Here is a 26025-nt window from a genome sequence, read left to right as displayed (position 1 = left end):
GACAATTAGGTTTGTTGTATGTGGTTTTCAGGAGTCTTCACATATTAGTAGTATATCCTTCTTCAAATCCAAGCTATTAACTATTTGTGATGAACGATTATAGAAAGGGAATACTCAATAACTTAAAAACCTTAGACCTGTAATAGTTAAGTCATTGTTAATGGATCACAGTGAGTGGAGGTTCATTTGAAATCATCAACTGTCTCATTAATCAATTGAGGACATTAGAATTAGGAACACGAAATGTTCTTGTAATGGGGGGGGAATGCAATCCCAGCATTTGCAGCTAATAAAAGCTTATTGTGAAATGCGAAGTTTGAATGTTACTGATAGAAAGCAGGCAATGCCTTCCACCCTCATTCAAGATAACAGGAATTTTGCGCCAAAACATCACAACTAACATCTGTAAGTGATTCCCCTCGGCTGTAATGGCCCACTTCACTCCAGTGGCTTTGGCATCTCTTCCTGTCATTTCCCCCTGGGGACAGTGAATGAAACAGGGTACTTTACCTGACCTGTGTGTTCTGTTTCATCTTTGTTTATGAGATACATCAGAAAAAACCTACGGATATAAGAGACGGGAATAGATCATACCAAGCCTTAGTACCAACAGTCAGGACATTTTTATGTATATGATATACTGTACTCAGTTATGGTAGGTGCAGAGAACATACCACAAACGCCTGCTTTGGAAAAATAATCATAGTGCAGCACAAAGAGTTAGGGGTGGCTTGTGACATCTCTCCTCCCCTCCCCTCCCCTCCCCTCCCCTCCCCTCCTCTCGTCTCCTCTCCCTCTCTCCCTTCTCCCCCCTCCTCCTTCTCCCTCTCCCTCTCTCTCTCTCTCTCTCTCTCTCTCTCTCTCTCTCTCTCTCTCTCTCTCTCTCTCTCTCTCTCTCTCTCCCTCCCTCCCTCCCTCCCTCCCTCCCTCCCTCTCTCCCTCCCTCCCTCTCTCCCTCCCTTCCTCCCTCTCCTCCTCCTCTCTCTTCCTTTCTCAGTCTTGTGGTATTAAGGATTGAGCTTAGGGCCCGACACTACTGTCCCTGAGCTTTTTCCCTTAGAACTAGTGTTCTACCATTTGAGTCACAGCTCCACCTCCACCTTTTTTTTTGCTATTTAATTGGAGAGAGCAGCTTCACAAAGCTTTCTGCTTGGGCTGGCTTTGAATCAGGACCTGGGATTACAGGTATGAGTCACCGGCGCTCGGCTTTCTGATGTGTCTTTTCTAATGTGATATTCAATTCTACCTTTGAAGCATGGTAGCTAAAGATTAGGAATATATATATATATATTTTTTTGCCAGAATCAAATGAACACTTGCAAATTTTAATTGGTCACTAGCTTCAAAAGTGCTCCGATTTATCAACCAGTGCAGTGGACTGTTGAGCCCATTTCATTTTCCCTGGCACTGCTGTTCTACATTCTTTGTCTATTTGGTGCTAACTTTGTGTTCAAAATAAGACTAGTGTTTTACCAAACTAGAAATGGAGTTATTCCAGGAAATGGCAAGATTTCTCTCTATAACTGTTTTAAAAATGAAACTGTTGACTAGGTTTTCCAATAGTGCTTCAAGAGTCTTCTGAGTCCTGGGTGGGGCAGGAGGGAGAAAATGAGAAAATGCAAACAGGAAAGGTTCACAGCTCTCTGGGGATCCCTGCCTGAGACAGGAGCACACCTGGGAGACCGTGAGAGGCTCTGCGGAAAAGGTTCTGGAACCTTCCACTCCACTTCCTCCAAAACGATCTCTCACTTCCAAACCAAGCTACTCCAGATGCAGAGAGGAGCACTGGGGGTGGGGGTGGGGAGGGGGGCAGGGGCTCTGCGCTGGGCACTCACAGGTAATTGGCCAGGTTGTGCTCCTGTAACGTGTGGGTCTCGAACCCGTGCGGCACTGTGTCGAAGTAGTCGTTGCCGATGCCGCAGATGAAGCACTTGGTCTGGAAGAGAAAGGAGAAGTGGCAGGATGCCAGGGAGGCTGGGGGGAGGGGGCGCGGGAGAGGGCGCTCGGCCTGGCCAGGGAGAGCTGGGCGCAGCCCCAGCCGGGCTGCCCGGCTGTCCTCGCCTCCTGCAGCCCCCCGGCCGAAGGTGTGGCATTCCCCACTGGACATGTGCAGGCTCTCCACGTGGACACGGCGGGGGAGCACCCGCTCGGCTCTGCCACGGCCAAGGGGAAGCAGGTACTCCAGCTCAGCCAGGGCCACACGTCCTCTCGGAGGGGCGCCCTGGCCGTGGTCCCGGGTGGCTGGACGCTCCTCGGCCGGGCCCAGGGGAGACTCACCTCCATGTCCTCCTTCACCTGCTCTTGCTGGTCTCTTAGCTCCCCAAAGGCGTCGATGATTAAACCTAGGGTGAAACAGACACAGTCAAAGCCCCGTCCAGCGGAGACTCGAGCTTCAGCTCACAGTGCCTTGGTTATTCTGTGGAGGAAAAACACACCACCTCGGCAGTAGATGCTTAAAACGTGGTAAAGTACGAGACCGGATATCTCTTCCTCTCCCTCCCCACCCTGCCCCAGCAGAAGTGTGTGTGTGTGTGTGTGTGTGTGTGTGTGTGTGTGTGTGTGTGTGTGTGTGTGTACTTACTAAGATGACTTACTCACGAAAGCAGCAAGAGAAACTAGCAGTTTAGTATCCATGGGTGGTGTGTCTCTATCTGCTTCTGGCTTGAGGAAGAATCATGGAGTAAAGTACAGACAATTGTACCAACAAGATCCTCAAGCAAGAACTTGAAAATAAAGCCAAGCGCTAGTGGCTAGTAGTTGTAATCCTAACTACTCGGGAGGCTGCAACCTGAGGACTGAGGTGATTAAAGCCGGCCCAGGTAGGAAAGGCTATGCATGCTTTATCTCCAATTATAACCACTCAAAAGCCTGAGGTGGAGCTGCGGCTCAAGTGGGAAAGCACTAGCCTTGATTGGAAAAAAGAGAAACAAGAGCATGAGGCTCTGAGTTCAAGTTCTGGTACTGTCACAAAAAAAAGAGAAAAATAAAAAAGGAAAGATTTACCCTATATATTAGGTAATTCGCATTAAGTCACTTTCCCACAAGGTTGCCATAAAAAATGTAATTTTATGCAGGGAGGCAACTCCAATCTACATGGAATTGTTCTGTTTCCACATCTTTTATTTCCTGTGAGGTGTCAGCAAATACTTCCTGCCACATGGTTTCTGACTTTGCTCTCTTCTGAAACCATTTACCCTTTCACTCCATAAAGACCTAACCGCGGGGGACGCGGCAGGCCTGGGCCTGCTTACCTTGAATGATGGCCAGCAGAATGACAATGACAAAGAAGAAGAAGGTGATGTCGAAGATGATCCTGTAGATCTCATACTCGTCGCCTGCGGGGTCCTCGATCTCGTCACCGATGCCCCCGCCAGCACGAACCCCCACGTACATGTGGAACATGTAGCACTGGAAAGGGGCACAGCCACTCCTCAGGGACAGCCCCTCCTCACCGCACAGGCGCCCGCTCCCCCTGTGGCGCCACCCAAACCCACGACGTAGACAAGGCTCTGCTGTGTGTGTGAAACAGCGTCCATACAATGCATTCCCACGGCGTAACCCTTGGAGGGGATTATTATTATTATTACTTTGCCAGTCCTGAGGCTTGAACTCAGGGCCTGGGCGCTGCCCCTGAGCTTCTTCTGCTCAAGGCTAGCACTCTACCATTTGAGCCACGGCGCCACTTCTGGCTTTTTGTGTGTACGTGGTAGTGATGAATCCAACCCAGGCCTCCGTGCATGCTAGGCAGCACTCTACCAGTCCTGGCATAACGCTTTGAACGACAGCACGTTAATTAATTGAATCCCAGGAAGGGAACCATGACTTGTCTGAGGAAGAGAGGAGACAGGAATGGTGGGCAAGATGTATAAAGATGGAAGGGGGAGAATGATAGGATGGCAACACTGATCAAGACGCATTTCCACAGAAATGGACGTGCTGAATTGAGACAAGTCTTTAAAGACTGGAAAATCACAAGTTCTTGTCAGTGTGAGGCAAACACGTGGTCATCAAAGCTCCACACTGCGCTCCCAGCTCGGCACCCTCTGCTGCACTTGGAGAAGATGAAAATACTTCATGAGCATCTTGGCACGCAAGCCCTTGTGGTAATAAGGTACGGTCTTCCGAGAGTGCACACTTGTATTCATTTAATTGTGCTGTCCAGTTATTCTGACCAAGGGTAATGGAAATAAAGACTAAACGTGGTAAAAAGATGGACTCTCAGAAACCAAAGCAGCCCATTGTTGGAATGTTCTACTTTTATATCTGCAATGAGGAGAGGTGAAGAGGAAACAGTTGCTCAGAGCTTAAACCCCTCCACGGCAGTAGCCTGCGATCGTGACGGGGACCCTGGCTCAATATAGGGAAAAGAAGACTCTGTAAGGCGCCCCTGGCGCCGGGCTCCCAGCCTGAACAGTGCTGGCATGCTGGCATCTGGGTTATCCCTTTTGATGGGACGGTGGTGTCACTGAGTTTCAGAATTCTTTGATCTAGATCTAAAGAAGCTGGCAGCACCCAAATCACAGTGACAATCAAAAAAAAAAAAAAAGGTTCCCTTGGGAATCGAGCCAGGCTGGTTTGAGTGTAAGTGGTACATTTTGTTTTTAGGCAAGATAGGCCCCAATTCTCTACCTTAGCCCCAAGAACTCAGCTCCATTCACCCCCTTAGCGAGACTCCCAAGGCCCGCCCCTCTATCCACACCTGGTCAGGTAAGCCATTTCTGGTCCTAGCTCTCTAGCCCTCTCCAAGACTTAATTAAGCCTCAAAAGAGGAAGGCCTCTTCTTTAGGGGTGTGTGGGGAGGGGGAAGCTTACTGAGCTGCCCTGGAGACTCCACACCCAGTGGGGATGGACTTCCTGTGGATACGTCCTGTCCTTCTCCCTGGCTATCTAGTTTCCATCCTTTATTCACTCTGACCACCTGCATTCTTGGAGAGGAGATTCAAAGTCTTTCAGGGCAGCAATGGTTTAATGAGATTCTCAGCGCAAAGCACTGGGAAGAAATTCACATGCGAATCTTGCAACCTGTAACTCTGCAGTGCCACCTGCTGTCAGCCATGAAAGTTGTAGGTGGCATTCCTTACCAGCCACTCAGCCCAGCTCTGGGTTGAGAAGCTAACTCGTGTGTGTGCCCAGGCATGCCATGTGAGTAGGCAGAGTTACAGCTGTGAGCCACCAGGCATGCACACGAGACTGAGAGCCTTAGGTCTCAGGTCAAAGCCAGCTTGGGTGGGAAAGCCTGTGCGACTCTCTCCTCCCAATAACCGCCAAACAAAACAAAAACAAAAACAGCTTCCCTGGGCTACTTCCTATAATCCTACCATAATACTGTTTCGATTTTGCTTTTCCCACTAGAAAGTAATTTGCACATTTTTCCCAGCATAGAGACAGAACTCATTTTCAAACACTTGGCTCTTTTGTTGTCATGCTGAACCTATCATTTGTCTTTAAGGTTTCATTTAGTTATTTTTTTTTAAAAAAAATCATTATTTCATGGTCATGGATCCTGAATTTTTTTGCTTTTGTTTTTGTCTTTTTGCACTAGGGTTTATATTGTTCATAGAAGGACTTTCATTTAAAAATTTTATTACTAAAAGGATTCCAATATGTTCTGTTATTGAGTGAAATAACAAAACTGGAATCTAAAGGTAGTGCTTTCTCCTCCCTCCCCCCTTCTCTCTCTGTCTCCCTCTCTCTCTCTCTCTCTCTCTCTCTCTCTCTCTCTCTCTCTCTCTCTCTCTCCTCTCTCCTCTCTCTCTCTCTCCTCTCTCTCTCTCCTCTCTCTCTCTCTCTCTCTCTCTCTCTCTCTCCTCTCTCCTCTCTCTCTCTCCTCTCTCTCTCCTCTCTCTCTCTCTCTCTCTCTCTCTCTCTCTCTCTCTCTCTCTCTCTCTCTCTCTCTGAAACAAAAGCTACCTTGACTATATTTCCATGACCATTTTATACCTGTTTCAAGACTCTATTGTTTCATGGACTTGCCATTCTATAGTACAAAATTGTCCTTTTTATAAGTCTTTACAATACTTGTAATTCCCTTTTATAATTCTTTTATAGATTTATTTCTGTTTATATTTTTCTTGGTACTAACAACTGAACTTAGGACCCAGACAAAAATCTCTCAGTATTTTTTTTCTTTTTTTTTTTGCTCAAGGTTAGCACTCTGCCACTAGAGCCACAACTCTTACTTCTGGTATTTTTGTGGCTAATAGGAGGTCAGAGTCTCATGGACTCCCTCCCGGGCTGACTTCAAACCACCATCCTCACTCAGATCTCTGCCTACCGAATGGCTAAGATTACAGGCATGAGACACCCACACCAATCCCTATGCTACTTGTTTATTTGGAGAAAGAATCATAGCATTATACCGACCTCGCTGACTTTCATCCTCTTCTCTGAGTACATGGGTTTCTTATGCTGTGACAAGTTTGTGGAAGAGTCAGCTCTTTCCAGCTGGCATAGTTCTATCTAACTTCCCCTTTTCCAACCTTAATTTAGGATACCCACTGTAAAAGCAAGCAGTAGTTCTACTAATGAATATATACTTGGATTTTAGTAACTTTAAAGTTGTTAAGACAAATAAGAATTTTTGATCTTTCTACCTCTATATACTGAGTGCTGGTATTAAAACTACATCATTATATCTGGGCTTGCCGATACATTTCAAGAGGTAATTAATTTACTAGCTATGTCCTTTGCCATACAAAAGCTCTGCAGTTTAATGCAGTCCCACTTATCCAGCCTTTCTCTGATTTGTTGTGATTCTTGGTCCTTATTAAGAAAGTTTCGACCTGTGCCAAGGAGGCCTAGTGTATCTCCTATTCCTTCCTGTAAAGTTTTCAGTGTGTCAGCTTTTACCTCGAGGTCTTTGATCCATTTGGAGTTCATTCTAGTACAGGGTGACAAAGAAGGATCCAACTTTAATTTTCTGCAGGTGCTTAACCAGTTCTGCCAGCACAACTTGTTGAAGAGGCTGTCTTTCTTCCATTCTATTTTTTTGGCTCCCTTGTCAAAGATTAGGTAGCCACAGGTCTGTGGTTTAATATCTGGGTCCTCAGTTCTATTCCATTGGTCTTCAGGCCTGTTCTTGTGCCAGTACCAAGCTGTTTTGATAATTATAGCTCTGTAATAGAGTCTAAAGTTTGGTATTGAAATTCCTCCTGTGCTGTTCTTTCTGCTAAGAAGTGTTTTTGCTAGAGCTTTTGTATGGCAAAGGACATAGCTAGTAAATTAATTAGGAAGCCTACAGAGTGAGAGAAGATCTTCACCAACCATACAACGGACAAAGGCCTCATATCTAAACTATATCAACAGCTCAAAAAATTCAATCACTCCAAAACTAACCTCCAAAGTAACAACCATCCCATTAAAAGATGGGCCAAAGACTTAAAGAGAGTCTTCTCTGTAGAAGAAACAAAAATGGCCTATACACACATGAAGAAATGCTTAACATCTCTGGTCATAAAAGAAATGCAAATCAAAACAACTCTAAGATTCCACCTCACTCCAGTTAGAATGGCCAGGATCAAGAAAACTAATAACAACAGATGCTGGAGGGGATGTGGCCAGGAGGGATCACTACTACACTGTTGGTAGGAGTGCAAACTCCTTCAACCACTATGGAAAGCAGTGTGGCAGTTCTTCAAAAGACTAAACATAGAGCTCCCCTGTGACCCAGCAATTCCACTACTTGGCATTTACCCAATCGTCCAGAAGCAAAGACATACTAAATCCACCAGCACAACAACGTTCATTGCAGCACTATTTACCATAGCAAAGATATGGAACCAACCTAGATGTCCCTCAGTTGATGAGTGGATCAACAAGATGTGGAATTTGTACACAATGGAATTCTATGCTGCTGTCAGAAAGAATGACATCGCCCCATTTGTTAGGAAATGGAAAGACTTAGAAAAAATCATATTAAGTGAAGTAAGCCAGACTCAAAGGAACATAGGCTCAATGGTTTCCCTCATTTGTCATAACCAGTAGAAACCTTGGGCTCTACTAGCAGAGATTTGCAATAGAACAAAATCTAGATACATAAGACCATATAGAATGACGCTAAATGAAAGAACCTCCAGGATATAGAAACAAAAGCCATATAATGAATGATTGTTGTCCTTAATGTACTATGTTATCTCTCACCTCTTTTGCTGTCCCTTGGTTATCTCATATTGTTACAGTATCTCACTTTGTTACCTGATATATCGGATATATTTGTATTTGGTTATTTGAAATAGGATAGGGAAGGGGGGAAAACAAGATGAGGGGTAGGGGTGGGGGGAGGGAAATGGGGACCAAGACATGTGAAAGGGTATCAATGTATGGGAATTAATGCACCTTCTATCTGGCAAATATCATGTGACCCTTCTATTAATTACAATAAAAATATATGAAAAAAGAGATATTGACATTTTGTTGTGCCCAATATTTTCTATTCTCCCCGTGTGGAGAGGAAAAGTGTTTTTGTTGAAGACACAGGATAATTGTTCCCTTTGTAAGAGCAGAGGTAATAAACTTACCGTTAGCATATCATCGCATTTCATATCTGGTGTGTCTCCATCTTCACTTTTATTGTAGAATTTCCGGAAAAAATTGAATGCCACCACAGTGTAGAGATATACGACGACAGCTAATAAGCCAACAGTCAATACCAGCTGGAAGGCAGTGTAACGGGGGACATTGTTTAGAGCTACAGGAAGTGAGCAGGCATATCTGTCACCAGAGGAGACTTCACACCTACTGACTGCAAGAAAATGGGACCCAAATCTTCATTATTTTTCTTCTGTTCTTTGGGGGGGGTGCACGGAGGAATTTCTTTTCGTATTTTCTTCATTTTATCATGTGGTCATTGCACTCATTTCATGTAAAATTTTACCACTTAACTGGCTAAGAAATGCATGGCAGAGCTGCTAGCGCATCAATAAATTATCATTTCATTTCACCTCCAAGCCCAATTGGTAATATTAGGCAGCTAATTTTTCTATCACCACTGTTCACTTCTCAATCTGAGATGAGAGACTACATAGAGAACGCTTTCCTTTTCTAAGTAAAGTATTTTCTGTAAATAATGTATATTCCTAATAAGAATCCATCTCAGTTTCTGCTAGGCTAGTAACAAGGATGGTAAATTCTTTTCATCTTTTCTGAAGCCTGGGGACACAGCAAGTAATAATGCATGATATAAATTATTTTTAAATACAACACTGACAAGTTTTGCATTGAATAACAAAATAACCATTCCAGTAGGAAAATAACACAGTTAAGACTAATGCTATTTCGAAGGCTAGGTTTATCAAGGTTCAACTAAACATCATAATGGGAAAGATCTTTAGTTATACATAATATTCAATTCTAAACTATGCATTTTATTGAGCGCTAACAATGATCCATCTGACTACCTGTTTTTGAAAACAAGACCTCTTAAACATTTATTTTACTGTAAAGCTGACCTTTTTTAATCAAGTTAGTGAAAACAGCATATGATCACATAGGATGAGACTAAACAAAATGAACTCTAGGATATGGAAACAAGAGGTTTAGCTTTGTGATTGCTGTTCTTAATGTACTGATATTTCTTTTCTCTTTTTTTTCTCCTTATGGTTAATCTCATGTGCTTACTATATCTGACTTTGTTTCCTGATATATTGTATATACGTTTATTTGAAATAGGGAAGGGAAGGGGGAAAACAAGATGATTGGGAGGAGGGAGAGAAAGGGGGACAAAAACATGAGAAGGGGTATCAATGTTTGAGAAATAATTCACCCACTACCTGACAAATGTAACTGTAACCCCTCTATACCTTACCCACACAATGATATATATACATTTAGAAAATCACTTTAACTAGGCATATTAAAATGGCATTTGTTACTCTGGTGTGTATGTGCTAGTACTGGGACCTCAATGCGGGGCTTGGCTGCTGAACCTTAAGCAATTTTTGCCCAGGCATGGCACTCTGCTACTCGTACCACACCTCCACTTCCAGCTTTCTGCTACCTAAATGGAGATAAGAGTGTCATGAAATATTTCTGGCTGGGCTGGCTTCAAACTTGGATCCTCAGATCTCAGCCTCCTGAGTAGCTAGGATTATAAGTGTGAACCCCTGGCACACAGTCTTTGGTTACTTTAAAGAAATAAAAGAATTGAGATCTGGCCATTTTAATATGCCTAGTCAAGGTGACTCAACTAACTGGTCAAGTCGACTAGATCTCAGGTCTCAAGGCTCCAAAATGAATCCCTAGGGCTTAAAGGACTAAGGATTCAAATTCTCCTTCCCAAGACACTGCAACTCTGCATTGTCTGGCTGGGATTGGTTGTCTTTGTGGCTTTTAGAGTCTGCACAAGGAAAGAAAAGGCTCAACCTACCTGCTTGCCGTTGTGAGTCACGGAAGACAGAATGGTTCTCAGTGTCTTGAATCCCATAGCGATGTCGAGAAGATGGGCAGCAAAAAAAAAGTTGTTGTAGTGCCCAAGGACAGACATAGTCATGTACCAGGCCAGATAGAGGAAGGACTGTCCAGAGAGAATGGGGAGAGGAGGTGAGCCCCTGTGTCCAGCCTGCCACTCATTCCTGTCATTTCTTACCCCATGACTTCAGCTGTGTAGGTTCTCTCTTGCTCTTTTCCTTACTGAAGCGGTTCTGAAAAGCTCAGTGCTGTTTGGCAGAACTTGTTTACCCTCGCATGGAGAAAACTTTATTGAATTGCTTTGGGGCCAGCGGGGTTTCACAGCCTCAGCACTACTGATACTGAAGACGGGATAATTCTTTCCTGTGGAAGCTGCCCTGTGGCCTGAGAGCAGTTAGCAGAATGCCCCATGCCAACAGCACCCAGCTGAGGCCACAAAAATGCCTCCAGAGACCACCAGCTGTCACCTGGGGTGAGGGAGTGGGGTGTAAGGCTGACCCTGGTGGAGAGATCTGCCAATTACAAGAGTTGACAGAGGAGTTTTTCTATCCTTGTTATCCAAGTTTAAATCTCAAGCTTGGGCACTACCTTTTCTTTCACCTTCCAATTCCTGCCTTCGACCTCCCTCCTATCTTTGCCAGCCTTGGATTCTATTTATATAATAAACGTTATTCTCTTTTGCTTATACAAAATGCAACAGAATAGCCTATATCCCATCTCACAACCCTAAATGCTTTTCAGAAAGAACTATATTGTTGAGGAGTGGCGTACAATAATGTGTGGAAAAGGGGCTGGCCAAACAGAACCCACAATAAAACTATAGGCAGCTCACAGACTTAAAAAAGCTCCTTAAAAAGATATCTGAAGCCCGGTGCTAGCAGCTCACAGTTCTAATCCAACCTACTCAGGATCTGAGGAGCTTGGTGTGAAGCCAGCCTGGGCAGACAAGTCCATGAGACTCTACCTTTCAGTTAACTAAAGAAGCTTGATGTAGAAGTTCCGCTCAAATGGTAAGAGTGCCAACTTGGAGTGGCAAAGCCAAGCAAGAATGTGAGGCCCTGAGTTCAAGAATTGGGCTGGCGTGCATGCCGTGCTCACTCACACACGAAATAAAAGGAAAGAGAAGAGAGAAAGAAAGGAAGAAAAGAAAAGAAATAGATTGCAATACATGGATCATTTGTGCCTGGGTCTCTGACAGATATGGTCTGTATTAAATACATGGGCATTTGAATCATTTCCTCTTATCTGCAAGAATTCCCCAGACTTAGTGACGTAGGAGTGAGCTTTCTGGCTTACATTGTCGGTGAAAACAACTCCGAGTTTCCACATCTGATACTTTACATCAATGGAGTTCAGCCTGGAAGAACAAAGGGGAAAAAGAGAGAAAGAGAGGGAGAAGAAGAAAATGCAATTTAAGCAAACAAACCCTCCAAGGCCTGTGGGAGCCTGTCCACATTTGTATCCCACGTGTGGGATTTGAAACCTGTACCTGGTTCCATGGGAGAGCAAGAGAGCAACTCTGAGGACATGGCCAATCCTCTGCAACAAGAGACTATACCTCTCTACAGAAATATACACAGCTTGCCAATGCAATCACCACATTCCCTAACTGGCTGGCATGATACTACAGAAAAGCTGGGACTAGAGCCCAATACTACGAAATATATGCTAATATACATTTTACACATAATGGGTATATTATGTTACATATTGCAAAATATTTATAACATGATATATAATAATGTAATACATAGTAATATATAGCATATAATGTACATAATACTATAATGTATATAATATTTTTGATCAACTGACTCTCATATATATATATGTATGTATTACATTAAAACCATGACTATCAGTGCATGTGAGAGAGAAGAAAGATGAATCTGACCTTAGAGAAATTCACTGGTTGACACCCTTCTAGTTACAATCTTATTCCACAAAAATATTACCAAGTATATTTCATTATGAAGTGAACTTGCCAAGTAGCCAGTGCCGCACAGCGGCAAAGAAAGAGAAAAGGGGGAAAAGGGGAAATCCTACACTTCCATAGCTCTCAATGCCCAGAGGGGAAGGTGGGCATCCTGCCTGGTCTCCCTGTCTGTCTGGTCCTGCCACACTCAGGAGGGACACAGGCCCTCGAAGCACGTGTTCTCCCGTCAGCCCCTCATCCGCCGCCCCGCTTCCCACACTCACACTGCTGATAAGGAGCTGTCTTTCTTCGGCTTCTTCTTTTCCCTGGCGTCGCTGAAGTCCAGCGCTGCCTTGTCCATGCCTAGTAACTCGCTGATTCTGTCCCGGCCGTAGAACTCCCCGTACTTATCCATAACCTGTGGCCAGGGCAAAAGCATCGCATTGGCCTGAGCCATGAACCCTCTCATGTGTGCGTATGGTGGATGACCCACTCTTCAGATAAACCTTCTTGGAAACCTTGTCAGGACACAGCCAAGGTTGCCAGAGTTAGCAAGCCGCGTGTCAGGCAGCCTCATCTGGCCATGGCCCCTTCCTCATCCTGTGGTCCTCGGCACAGACCTGGCCTGCCACAGGGCTCCCGCTCCATTATGGACACTATTACATCCAGGAGAGGCTCCTGAGTGACAGGCCAGGCAGAAGTGCTTTCTGACCCCTTGAGTCAGAACTTGGCAGGTGCCAGGGGCCTGGCTGAGCAGCCTTCCTCCCACCCCTCGGCAGCTGGCACCAGCACAAAACTGTATTTTTATATAAAAAAAAAAACAAGTTGTTAAAGCTATACAAAGGAAATGAAAATCGCCTTCCATCAACTTCAATCACCTTGATGATTCCAGAACCAATTCTCAATGATTTTTATCACTTTCTTTTTTATTATTACTACTGGGCATAGAGGGCCTGGCTGCGTCAACATGGGTGGTTGGTGCCACGTGTGTTGACCCTGCAGCTCTGAAGTCGCCACGTGTGTTGACCCTGCAGCTCTGAAGTATGAATTTCTTATGTGCTGTGCTTATAATATTCCTTCAATTTCACTGGTGCTTTGAGATCCATCGACAGGCAGACAAAGCACGCCCAGTGGCTCAAGCTACAAGTACGGCACATCAAATTCAAGTCTGAATTGTGCTTTAAGAAAAAAAGAGACAGTATATATCCCTTCTAAGAGGTATTACCTTTCTTTTAACAAATTTATCCCAGTAGTTGTTGGGAAATGACCTATAAGAGACAAAAACAGAAGTAAAACAGTACAAATAATAGATAATATATTAGTTAAAATAATTTAAATGATATATGAACATAAAAAGGCACAAGGATTTAAGTTACCATCTCACTGTAAAAGCTTCCTATATCACAACTATATAACATTTTGAATTTAATTTAAATTTGTATCAATTTTTAATGTAAATTAAATGTTAAACTCAATTAAAATTTAAATTCAATTGCTTTATCTATATAAATATATACATAAATCACATAAAAAGCTTAGGGCTGATGCTTTAATGGAGAATAACATTTATGAATAATCGTATGTTATATTTACCTTTTGATTATAACATACACTAAGATACATATTTGTCAATTGCCTTTAAAAATATCTAGAAATCAGTCCTTTTTTTTTTCTTCAAGTTCTCAAAGAAACTTGAAGCCTACTGCTAATCTACTACCCTGGCATCTTTTGTAAAACAGTTTATTGAAAGGAACCAACTAGATTTCTTGTTTATATTCACAGGTAGATTAGCATAATGAAAACACTCAGCCTTTAAAACACACATGAATAATGCATAAGTAAATCAAGCCCACAGGAAAAGCTCAGAACCTACCATAAATGGTAGCTTTCAAAATAAGCAAAACTAATCACAGCCACAAGAAGGTGTTTGACTCCTGAGTAGTATAAACTACTGAAAAATATCTGATTACCAATACTTTTGTTTTCCTGCCAGTCCTGGGGCTTGAACTCAGGGCCTAGCACTGTCCTTGAGCTTTCTCAAGGCTAGGGCTCTACCACTTTAACCACAGCACCACTTCCAGCTTTTTCTATGTATGTGGTACAGAGGGATCGAACCCAGGGCTTCACGAATGCTAAATAAGCACTCTACCAGTAGGCCACATTCCCAGCCCGGATTACCAATACCTGTTAAAGATGAAAATTACAGGCTGTGACAGACTTATACTTGCCACAGCAGGGAGCTGTTTGATTCTTGACCTCCCAAAGATAAAGAATTGCTGGATAGAAAACCATTTGTTCCTCTGCATTCTGTTTTACATCATCACATAGCCCTGACATTGGCTTCCTGAAGGCTGTGCTACATCTGAAAATTTCTAACCCAGATAACATTGAAGAGTGTGAAATTCAGCATGTCTGCCTTTAACGCTACCACCCTTTCCTTAGTGAGTAAATTGTGCTTTCTCTGCACTTGGGTTAGATAACCGGGCAGTGCCAGCTCTCCGCCCTTTGCTGTCCGCTCCTCTGAGCACTAGTGATGGATGATGTGAGGCCTCGAAGACCTTTCAGATTCAGGGACGCAGACTATGAGGGCAAAAATGGCAGGCATCCAATAGGAGGCAATGGTGCTTGGCCTTTTGATTCTCATAACTGAACTGATGACTTGTGCTAGACGCTGGGCAGGGCTGCAGGAAAAGTCAAGCTAGCTAGCATCCACGAGCGCAGACTCACTGCGTGTTGATGACCAGCCTGTCCCACTGGCCCTTGATGTCGTCCTCTGACGGCTGCTGTGTGATATAGAGCCCGTCGAATTCCAGTTTCCGGGCTACTTCCTTCTCTCGCTTGAAAATCACCAGTGGGACCTTCAGATGAAAAGTAAACATAAACAAACATGCTACAGTTAGTTCAGATATACAGGTGTCTCCTACGGAGGGTCAGCCTGAAGAGAGGGGCGGGGAGGGAGGGAGGGAGAGAGAGAAAGAGAGAGAGGTATGTACATACACACACACATTTCCTATGTATTCGTATTCCAGAAAGTAAAATGAACTGGCTATATTCAGATAGGAAAACCAAACATCTAGAAGGCTAGATAAAAGCAGAAGATATAATAGATATAAGTACATGCTTCATACATAATTGTACTGATAACAAAATTCTAAATGCTAAACAGAAAAGAAAGAATGTGAAAAAAAATCATACGTGTGTGTGTGTGTGTGTGTGTGTGTGTGTGTGTATCTGTGTATGGATGTAGAAAAATAAACCTACCAATCTTTATTCCAACACATATGTTACTAAAAACTGCAGAGTTTTAAGAAATATCTTTAGTAATCCCATGCCCAGCATGCTCATAGGCTATCTGGAGATAAATTTTAATTTCCACATCGCCAAAGCAAAAAGAAAAAAACTATCTCTGTCAGTTTGCAAGATGTCTCTGGAATTTACTGATTTTTTTTTGAGATTTTACAGAGATGCAGACAGAAGAGATGCAGATACTCAAGAGGCCTCTGAGAATATTTACCCATGGAAGACAAGGGTCACAAAGGAGGGAAAAGTCCCCAGGGGAAAGGTCCCTGAGGAAACATTCTATCATACTCTGGCCTTCTGAAAACAAACCGTGGAACCTGGTTTTAAAAGTCTGCAGGAACATTCACAACCACAGACCAAGGAAATGGAAATCCAGCCATGGCAGTAGCCAAATGTCTTCCTGAGAAAGGCAAATGGAAAATGGCGCTCAGTTCAAGATCGTCCCCCAGGGACAGCTGCAGGGTGAAATGGCAGAGACAGGGAAGCAAGCCTGCCCAGGAGGGTGGGAGAGATGTACCTAAGGATGGAACAGCAAGCGACTCACTGACTGACGCATCTCTAAGTCCTACCCGACTGCAGCATGTCTGGGAGAGGCTGGGTGGGGAGCCCGTGTCCGTGGGGCCAAGCGACTGCTAAAATCATCCACGCTGTCCCTTTCCTAGGACCTCCTGCAGCCAAAGACTGCTCAGACACAGCAGGGCTGGACTCCCGAGGCGACAGAACAGGACAGTCCTGCAGGCTGTCCTAACTACAGTCTGAGATGCCTGGCTGAGCCTGTTGTGTCTGCCTACGACCGTCATATTTCCATGCCAAACCTGGGCTCCCATCTGCACCACACGCACACGCACACACACACACACGCACACACGTGCGTGCACGTCCAGGCAGGCGGGCTGGCACCGTGCCTCGCACCTTCAAGCAGTAGTACCCGATGATGCAGAAGAAGGAGATGACGGTGTGGAGGATGGCCAGGAAGCGCAGCGCGGGCTCCATGTACCCGCTGCTCTCCTCCAGGACGTAGTGGACGGTGATGGCACGCGGCGGGCTGCCGTCCAGGCTCAGGGCCGCGTGGGTGTGTTCACTGGGGCTCCGGACGGGCAGCTCCTTTCCTTCAACCGCAGAAGAAGTGGAGACCTGATTCAAACCCATGAAAGCACAGTCAGCGCTGCCTCCTGCGCAGGCGCCTGGAGGCAAGACCAGTTTGTCACCAAGACACCCCAGATCCAAGGCGGAAGGGAGTCCGTTTCAAATACCCAGAGCGAGGAAGACATGGGCTTTTTAGGGGCACTGGGGTTGGAACTCAGGGTCGAGGTGCTGTCTCCAGAGCTTTGGCAAATCTCAAGCCTGGCAAATCTACCACCTGAGCCATCCCTCCACTTTCCGCTCTTTTGCTGATCAAACTGGAGGTGAGACTCTCACAGGCTTTTCTGTGAACTGTGATCCTCTTATCTCAGCCTCCTGAGTAGCTGGGATTAGGTTATAAGTGCGAGCCACTGGCGCCGGGCAGCTTAACACATATACTTTATATAATGTAACTATAGATAATATATTCAACGAATCAGTTTATATGTACAGTGCGCCCTGACTGATGTCAGCCCTTCCATTGTTCTCCCCACCCCTTCCACCCCTCCCCTCCTCCATCTTCTCAGTATCACAGGACATGCATCAAATGTGCTGTCTGCACCCCCACCCCCACTTCCCTCTTCAACATCTAGCTGCTCCCCTTGGCCATCCCCTTGCACCCTTCAAGCGCTAGTCCCACCCAGAAGTGGTTGCTTGCACCCGCAGAAAAACGTAGATGACTTTCTTCACAATAGGGTGAAGCAGTTTAAGCCATATCCTGATAGGCTAAGAGAGTCAACGAAGTAGGATGAGGAAATGGCGGTGGCCTCTTTGCCAAGGGAGCTGAGGTCCTGGTGACTCACAATTCAGTGCAAACCTCTCCTGCCTTCCTGGCTCCCAACCACGAGCCTGGACGCCCGCTGTGCCCTTTTGGTGAACTGTGTCTTAGAATAGGCTCTGATGTGCCCACTAGCAGACTGGGGAAATCTACACATTCACTGCATCCTGCGGCTGCAGGCTGGCGACCATACTCGGCGTGTACGTACCTTATAAAACAGCAAGATGAAATTGATTGCGAATGCGACAAATAAGGCCAACATTCTCATGTTGTAAAAGTTGCGAGCGAAATAGTTCTAAACGTAAAAAGAAAAGTAATGAGAAAGTCAGGGTCAGGAGACCTGAAACATGCACAGGAGTGAATGAAGCATCCAACCCCTTCTTTCAGGCAACTTCACACCGCGATGAAACTTCTGATACCATGGAGACAAAGAATCAAGAAACACACTGAAAATAAAAGACATAATGCCAGGAAACTCTAAGTGCTCTGGGTTGAGAGGTGAGGCAATGTGTGGTCCCCTGGGTGGACGGGGAGGTGACCGGAGGCCAGCGGTGGAGGAGATGAAGCCCACGCTGAAGGAGGTGTCAGGGGTGGGGGCTGGGGGACAGAGCCCCAACTTCTCAGTGGGAGCCTTCTCATAGGGTTCATGAACCCCAAGGAGAGGTAACAGGGGTCGGCATGTGAGCTGGGGGACAGTGGCCAAGACTTCTGATGATTCTGTGATGTTTTTCATAGTTCCCTAGTTCATGACCTCTGAATCCATTTATGACTTGTTGGGCCACTCTGCTCAAACAAGACGCCGGCCTCCTCCTCCTCCTCCTCCTCCTCCTCCTCCTCCTTCTCCTCCTCCTCCTCCTCCTCCTCCTCCTCCTCCTCCTCCTCCGCTCCTAGAACTGAATGTGGATAAATGACTTAATCCTTCCAGAGCCATCTCATCACATACGAAGAACCACAGAAGCCGCCTGTAAGTGTGCTCTGAGGAGCACACTTCTTACTCTTCCTATTGTCTTCAGCAGCACATGCACGAGGTCCTGGGTACTATAATACTCCTGTGTTCTACTTGGTCTTTTGTAGATGGGCGAGATGCTATTGGAGGATTGGGAGAAAGTTCCATGCAATCAGATTAGGATCTCTGCAGATTCCTCCAGCCACAGTATGGAAGAGTAGAGGGTAAGGGACAAGGGAGATGGATGAGAATAGGGGCTGTGGGTGGTGGCTCAGCCTGAGTGGCAGCTGTGGAAATGGAAAGAACCAGGCAGACTCTGGATACAATGTAGAGTGAAGAGTTATTGCTGGATTATATTTGAGAAAGCACTCGAAGCTAATAACATCTGGGCTTAGGAGGCAGGGCAACTAAGTAAATGGTTGATACAATTTATTGAACTGGACAGCACAATAAAGTCACAGAGAAGGCGTGGATGGCAGGAAATAGGCCTTGGGGAAAACAAGTATTTGTTGCAATAGTAAGTTGGTGGTGTAAGTAAGGAACCTAAGTAGATATGCCAGGGATTTAATGTCATAAAGTTGTATAAGAATAATAATGCCTTTGCACGTGTGGCCTCTGTCTAATGAGACCATTTTATTTTACTTCATTGGGCTTTATTGTCATCTCTAGTTAGATCGAGGCTGGCCTCCACACCCATCTGGGCCAAGCATACCAGTTCTTCTAAATAGGGATTAGATGACAGGGACTTGAGTTAGCCAGCCTGGGTCCCCGAGACGGCTGTGCGTAAAGGTCTGAAAGACAGGGGACCCGGGTTCGCCTGTCCTAGCCATGACTAGTCTTGTGCATGCAACTGGTTTGCAGAAACCATCAGCTAACTGCAAGTCCAGGCAGGACGATAGAGGAGCTATGCAGCCAGGACAGAAAACCTCAACTCCTTTCATTTCTATTGCTGCAGTGAGACATATTCTTCAGAACCCTGGCTGGGACTGTTGCAGAGTGCTGCCAAGCCCATCAGCCTCTCAACCATCCATGCAGCATGTGCCACAAGCCAGTTTATTTACTGGCTCTGCATCTATGAACCCAACAACCAATGGCAGACAGAAAATAGTTTCCCAACTGCATCCGTACTGAACACGTTCGGATTTGCCTCTCTCATCATTTTTCCCCTGAAAGACACAGAAAGACAAGTATGGGTGACCTTCGCAGCGGGTTTGGCATGAAAGGCCTCCAGGTGCCACCTTCAAGCCTGCAGGAGGGCGTGCCGGGCTGTCTGGGCACAGGGCGCTGTCTCAGATGGTGGACTGAGAGTCCATGCATGTCACCCGCTGGTATCTACACATGCAGATATCCAGCCGTGCTCGTATCTACAGCCCCCACATCATCCACGCCAGGAGGAAGTTAGCTGTCACTTCCTGAGCCTGAGCTACTCTGCTCTCACAGCTCATGGGGAGCCACACACATTTAGAAAGTGACTTACGAGCAGCTTCTGTTGGTACGCGATGATCTTCTTCCAGAACGCCGACTCTGGGACCTCTGGCTCCCCATATCTGTGCGTGTGTAGCTGTCGCAGCTTCTGCTTACCCTTGTCCTCCTTGGCTTTTTCTTCCTTCTCTCCATCTTCCCCCCTGTGGAAACAAGGGAATGAAAATGAAAGGATGAAGCAATTCCTGGCTCAAATGATTGTCGTGAACGAGTATTTCAGGGGCTGTAGTTTTTGAGGACTCATTTTTCTCTCTCATTGAATAATTTTGGAATCGGTGGTAGGATTTACCACCACGCTTCATGGAAAGGTAATTCTAGGAGGTTCAAATCTACAGGACATATTTAAGCTTAAAGAACATTTCTAGCCAGATGTAGCACATTGGGCAATCAAAGTATTTGATTTAAAAAGCAACAGCAATGAAGACACTTGGCATTTTACTGACTCATATTTAAATTAGAATTTTTCATGGTCTTTCTATGGTCATTCTGTTGTCTACCAAGATTGAAAATAAAAACAAATACATAAATAAAACATACAATTGGAGGCCTGTGCTCTTGTGTTTCTTCACATATAAAGTAGATCAAGAGGCCACTATGCTGACGCACCAAGTCGGAAGTGCAGGAATCTGGCTGGCTGGGTTTTCAAGCAGGGCCTCCGACAGCACCCAGGCTGGCTTTGTGTTCATGATTTCCCTGCCTGTCTCCCAAAGGCTGGGAGCCCAGGCATATACTCATCATGCTGGGATGCAAGCCTGTTTTGTAACCAACTCCCCAGGCGGTTTAGGTGTACCCAGCCTTGGCTTCCCCCTGAAGCAATGCCACACTGCCTAGGCTTTGCCAGGTGTGTGTGTGTGTGTGTGCACGCCATTGCTAGGGCTCAAACTCAGGGCCTGATACTCAGCATGCCTGAGCTTTCTGCTCAACACTAGTCCCCTACTATTTAAGCCATTCTTGGTTTTCTAGTGGAAAACTGGAGATAAGAGTCTCATGGACTTTCATGCCCAGGCTGGCTTTGAATCCTGATCCTCAGCTGTCAGCTTCCTGAGTAGTTAGGGTTACAGGTGAGACCCATCAGGGCCTGACCTATACCTGTGGCTTTTAAGGGGGTGGGTGCTTTCTGAAACACAGGATGTACACAGAAATTAATACATACTCAGCCTTTTCAGGTTCTGATTTCGTTTCTTCTTTTTCTTCCTTTTCTTCTTCTTTTGCCTTCTGTTCCTTGAACAGGTCAGTGAAGACAAAGAAGAGCAGGGTGATACATTGTGAATTCAGGACCAAGGAAGCATGTAGAACAAAGCCCGTGAGCACGCCCTGTTATACATCATGTCAGAAAGCCACACGCACCTTCTATTCTTGAGGGTCACATGTTTCCCTACAGCATCCTGCACAGGTGGGAAGTACACGTATGAAATTCCAAGGCCCCTCCCCATTTCCAGTCTTCACTGTGGAAATGCTCTTCTGTGTCTTTCCAATCTACTCAAATCTCACTCACCCTTCAAGGCCAGGGAAACTCCCCTGGTCTTCCCTCTTCTAACTGTTCACCAGACTGATATATGATCTTTAAAAAAATACAACTCTTACTGTCCATTAACAATATATGCATTTTATGCAAGTAATTGGGCCCTCTCTCTCTCTCTCTGCTTCTCTCTCTCTCTCTCTCTCTCTCTCTCTCTCTCTCTCTCTCTCTCTCTCTCTCTCTCTTTCTCTCTCTCTCTCTTATTGCTGATGCCTCTTGTAAGCAGTAATCTCTTACTGGTTTTTGTTTTCATTTTCTGCAGTACTGGGGTCTGAACGCATGGCTTGAAGTCTGCTAGGCAGGTAATTCCGCACTCATTTAAGCCATGACCCCAGCCCCAGCAACAGGTGTGCCTCTTACTTTTTAACGTGCTGTGATCTCAGTGTTTCCAGACACAGCAAGTGAGGTGATTACTCAATTAAGGAACGTTATCAGAGGATAGTTAAGTTTACACCTTGGTAGTCTAAGACAATCTAATAACTTATAAAGTGTTTTAAAAAGGGTTAGCTTTGTCTACCCACCCCCCAAAAAGCCATTTTTTTTGCATACTCAAAGTCCTACTTTTAATTCCACTGCCAACATCCCCAAACCTAGTTTAACACTTATTTATTGCACCTACCTGAGATTCAGAGACAGAGATGAAAGAGAGGGCAGGAGAGAGAGGAGAGAAGGAGACAGGAGAGAGAGGAAACAACAGAGAGGAAGGAAGAGGGGGAAGGAGGAGGGCCAAATGGGGAGGAGGAGAAGAGGAAGGGGAGGGTGGGAAGAGGGGGAGGAGAGTGCCTGCACATGCTGGTGTGAAATAATCACCTGAAGCTTCTCCTGGGCCTCGGGGACGGGGGCAGGGCCGGCCATCAGGTCTCCGAGGCCAGCGTTGGGGTTATGGGGAATGAGCTTGTACTGCCCTCCTTCCCTCTTCAGATCCAAGCCAAATATGTCAGAGAGAAGATCGCTTTCCTCCGTCAGCTCCTTCAGGTCCATCAGGTCCTCGGAGGGCAGGGCGGCCTCCAGGGGCTTTCTCTCCCCGTCCTCCCCATCTCCCCGCACCTCGTCCTGCGTGGGGTCCGGCATGTTGGCCAAGAGCTCGGCCACCTTGATCTTCTTGGCCCCTTCGACGAGGCTGGCCCCCAGCAGCAGGCTGCAGACGATGCGGAAGAAGCCTCTGCAGACGCTGGCCACGAAGTGCAGGAGCGTGAGGAAGACCTTCCAGTAGGAGGAGAAGAAGGCGGCCAGCATGTCCCTCACCGTCATCTTCTTGGCCTTCTTCATCTGCTTCTTCAGGCTCTTGAGGCTGAGCATGCGCACCAGAGTCAGGACGTTGTACCTGAGCGCCAGCAGGGCCGACCGGACGGTCAGGACGGAGAAGAAGCCCATCCTGGGCGCCTGCTCCTCCGGCCTCTCCTTGTCGCCCTCCTCCTTACTGGCCGACCGCTCGTTCAGATCCGACTCGGAGATCTGAGCCGCCAGCTGCATCTCGAATATGGTGTCCTCGCAGAAGTTCACGAAGAGCTCCATCTTCTCCTTCTCGCCCCCCTCGTTGACCACGTCGAAGATGAACTGGCGCTTGGACTCCTTCACCTGGGGCTTCTCCCACTGCGTGCGGCTCGACTCGCTGATCTCGAAGTACACGCGCTCGATGCGCTTGGCGCTGCCCATGACCTCGATGCGGCCCAGGAAGGGCTGGAAGTAGTTGAGCACACTCTCCGCCAGCTCCAGGAACGTCTGCAGCCGAGAGTCGTTGGGCATGTGCTCCGACAGGTTGGTCAGCAGCACCGCCACGTTGAAGCCGATGTCCTTGGCCGGCTCGTGGAACCGCTTGACGAACTCCTCGTAATCCAGGGTCTCGTTCTCGTCCGTCTCCGCACAGGACAGGAGGAACTCGGTCTCGGACTGCGTGTAGTGCTTGTGGCTCTCCATGGCCTTGTGGAAGTCCCTCTTGGAGATGACGCCTTTGCCGTCGGGGTCGTACTCCTTGAACGCGTCCGAAGAGGTCAGGTCCTTCAGCTTTAAGAACATGTCGAAGAACTTCAGGATCATCTCCACGTTGTTGGAGGACTCCACGAGCATATCCACCATCTGCTTGCCGATCGTCCCGTTGACCACGTTTCCTACGGGGAGAGCAAGTGGATGTGCTCAGAACAAACGTCCTTGACAAACCAGCCAGCGACACACAACGGAACAACCTCGATGACTCCCGAACCGAAGACAGCGCCTTATCTACCCTCCAGGGGGTGAGGTCTTTCGGGAAAGATGGGTCATGGTTCCCTAAGGATGCTTTTAAAAAGCAACCAGGTGAAAGCTGGATGCAGTAGCTCATGCTTGCAATCCCAGCTAGTGGAGAGGCTGCAGCTCAAAACCATCCCAGACAGAAAAGTGACTCCACTCACAGGTGGCCCCTGGGGCTCAAGCCTGTAATCGTGGCTAGGAGGGGGATCGTGGCCCAAAGAGCAGAAAAATCCACAGACTGCATCTGCACAAGAGAAACTGGCACCTGGCACCACAGCTACAGCTGGTATCCTAAACAAGTGAATTACCACCCAGGCACAGGCCTAAGCAGGGAGTGACACCTTGCCTCAAAAATGGGGAAGTAGGTCTTCATATGTGGCTACTCGATCCAAACAGTACAAGAGCAAGGACTCATTATTCACACACCCAATGCTATGGACATGGTATTGGAAATATAAACACAACTACATAGACATAAAAATCTATGACTCCACAGACATAATGTTTTATTACATAGATTAATATATATGTATATATGACATCTAAACCCTCAGCCTAATTTCAATAATATTCTAAATTCTAAGTGCCAGTGATTATATAGAGAGATTCCCTTCTTGAATACTTGTTTGTTAAATATGTCATTTGAAATACGATGTAAAAATCAATGCTAATAAATTCTTTTTAAAAAAAAATGGGGCAGTGGGCTAGAAAAACAGCTCCCTGGAAGAGAGCCTGCCTAGCAAGTGTGCAGCTCTGAGCTAAAAGAAAGAAAAGAACCATATGAAAAAGGCTATTACATGAACAATATGTATAACCATATTTACAAAATAATATGAGAGACACATATAAGAATGTCTAAACAAAATCTGTTTTCCTCTCAAATCAAGAAAACTTGTTTTAGATAAAGTGGGACAGACTGTCAAGATTGAAACTGTACAGCATATTAATAAATAAAAATGAACATATGCACAGCTCTTTGGGGTTGAAAAACCACCAACAAAGTTACAAACCTGATTTTATGGTCTTCTGTCTGCAAAGAAAGTACTTTCAGTCAATCCGATTTTGTTAAAACATTTGTATGATGTTTAAGGAGTTGAACAAAGCAGCTGCCATTCGACAATGCATCTCACTCAGTGTCACCACTACCTTTATGAACGTGATGACTGACGTTCAATAAGGTCCAATGCTTCTGTGACACGACCGTGGCGGGTCAGAGCTAGGACTTCCACACCCCATCTCTGGAGAGCAAATTACTTCCCTGCACTGACAACAGAAATCACCTTCTCTTCAGGACACAAGAGTTCTGAACACTAAAAGGAGCAGGTTGCCAAGACCTTCAGTACACTAGACAGCTTTTGAAATGACAGAATCACAGACTGCTTCATTCCTGGGATGGAGGAGGTGATGGAGTCCACCACAGAGCCAGGATGGCTGCGGTCTGTGATGCACTGGGCATGGGTAAAGAGGGGAGAGCCAGCTCTGGTGGCCAGCAATGGGGGCAGATTTCTTAGCCTTCATCCCTACACAACACAGAAGTGGCCTCAGTTGACCAAAGTGGCATTAGGCCCCACGTGGCCAGAGGACGGGGAGAGAAACAAGAAATAGTGCTATTACAAATCTATCTTCGTTGCTTGGTTGTATTTACATGGGTTCCCTGCATTTCGTCCATCTCTGGCTCTATGGAGGAAAGTGGAAAACAGAGAAGTAGCTGTCCAACAGGACGAGGCAGAGTGTGAGCCGTGGGGTGGAGGAAGCATGAGCCAGGCTAAGGCTTTTTAGTTGCATTATCTCACCCTCTTCCTCAGTCAGGACCCAAGAGCCCATCGGGAGAACTGAGGTCTCAATAGAACTACTTACACAGTCAGAGTTTACCCAGGGGTCGATGATCTCAACCCATTTCAGAGGCACAAGCACTAATACAACGCCCCATGGACACCGTGCGTCCTCCTGGGGGGCCTCTGAGAAATGAGGGCTGTTGCTGCAGCCACTTCCACCCTGCAGTTTGAAGAACGGACACGGGCAACGCTCCCTTCCATAAAAGGCACAAACTTGAGAACAAAAACAAGTCCAGCAACCAATCAAAATGAAGCAAAGCTACCAGTCCCATCTTGGCACGATTGGGGTTTTGTTGCTTTGTTTTCTTTTGTCTCTGCTGCCAGCTGCTGGCACAAGCAGACACGTGCTGAGCCCCCCAGGAAGGACAGGAAGGGGAGCTGAGGCATCAGGAGAGGCTACCTTCTAACATGGACAGCAGCATGACCACCATGTCCTTCTGGAGATCCATCAATTCCTTCAACAGCTCGATCTGGCTGGAATCCTGAAAAGAGACACCG

The 26025-nt window shown here is 46.1% G+C and overlaps 1 protein-coding gene across 1 annotated transcript in view; it reads right to left on the bottom strand.

The window, feature by feature from the left end:
- Positions 1 to 26025, bottom strand: part of Ryr2 (ryanodine receptor 2) — a 232881-nt gene that overhangs the window by 1717 nt on the left and 205139 nt on the right. Inside the window, exons 88-103 of the mRNA XM_090318697.1 lie at positions 25928 to 26009; positions 22277 to 23574; positions 21101 to 21168; positions 19943 to 20090; positions 17728 to 17814; positions 16532 to 16753; positions 15047 to 15177; positions 13545 to 13587; positions 12604 to 12737; positions 11701 to 11761; positions 10364 to 10510; positions 8517 to 8651; positions 3252 to 3408; positions 2278 to 2342; positions 1836 to 1936; positions 511 to 562 (exon numbers count right to left, since the gene is read on the bottom strand). Coding sequence (XP_090174823.1) covers positions 511 to 562; positions 1836 to 1936; positions 2278 to 2342; positions 3252 to 3408; positions 8517 to 8651; positions 10364 to 10510; positions 11701 to 11761; positions 12604 to 12737; positions 13545 to 13587; positions 15047 to 15177; positions 16532 to 16753; positions 17728 to 17814; positions 19943 to 20090; positions 21101 to 21168; positions 22277 to 23574; positions 25928 to 26009 — 2931 coding nt within the window. The remainder of the gene's footprint in view (positions 1 to 510; positions 563 to 1835; positions 1937 to 2277; positions 2343 to 3251; positions 3409 to 8516; positions 8652 to 10363; positions 10511 to 11700; positions 11762 to 12603; positions 12738 to 13544; positions 13588 to 15046; positions 15178 to 16531; positions 16754 to 17727; positions 17815 to 19942; positions 20091 to 21100; positions 21169 to 22276; positions 23575 to 25927; positions 26010 to 26025) is intronic.

The sequence above is a fragment of the Megascapheus bottae genome, chromosome 26 (genome assembly GCF_031878675.1).
Source record: "Megascapheus bottae isolate mThoBot1 chromosome 26, mThoBot2.hap1, whole genome shotgun sequence".
Taxonomy (NCBI): Eukaryota; Metazoa; Chordata; class Mammalia; order Rodentia; family Geomyidae; genus Megascapheus; species Megascapheus bottae.
The sequence above is the reverse complement of the archived record's forward strand: the minus strand, read 5'-3'. Positions and strand labels throughout refer to the sequence as shown.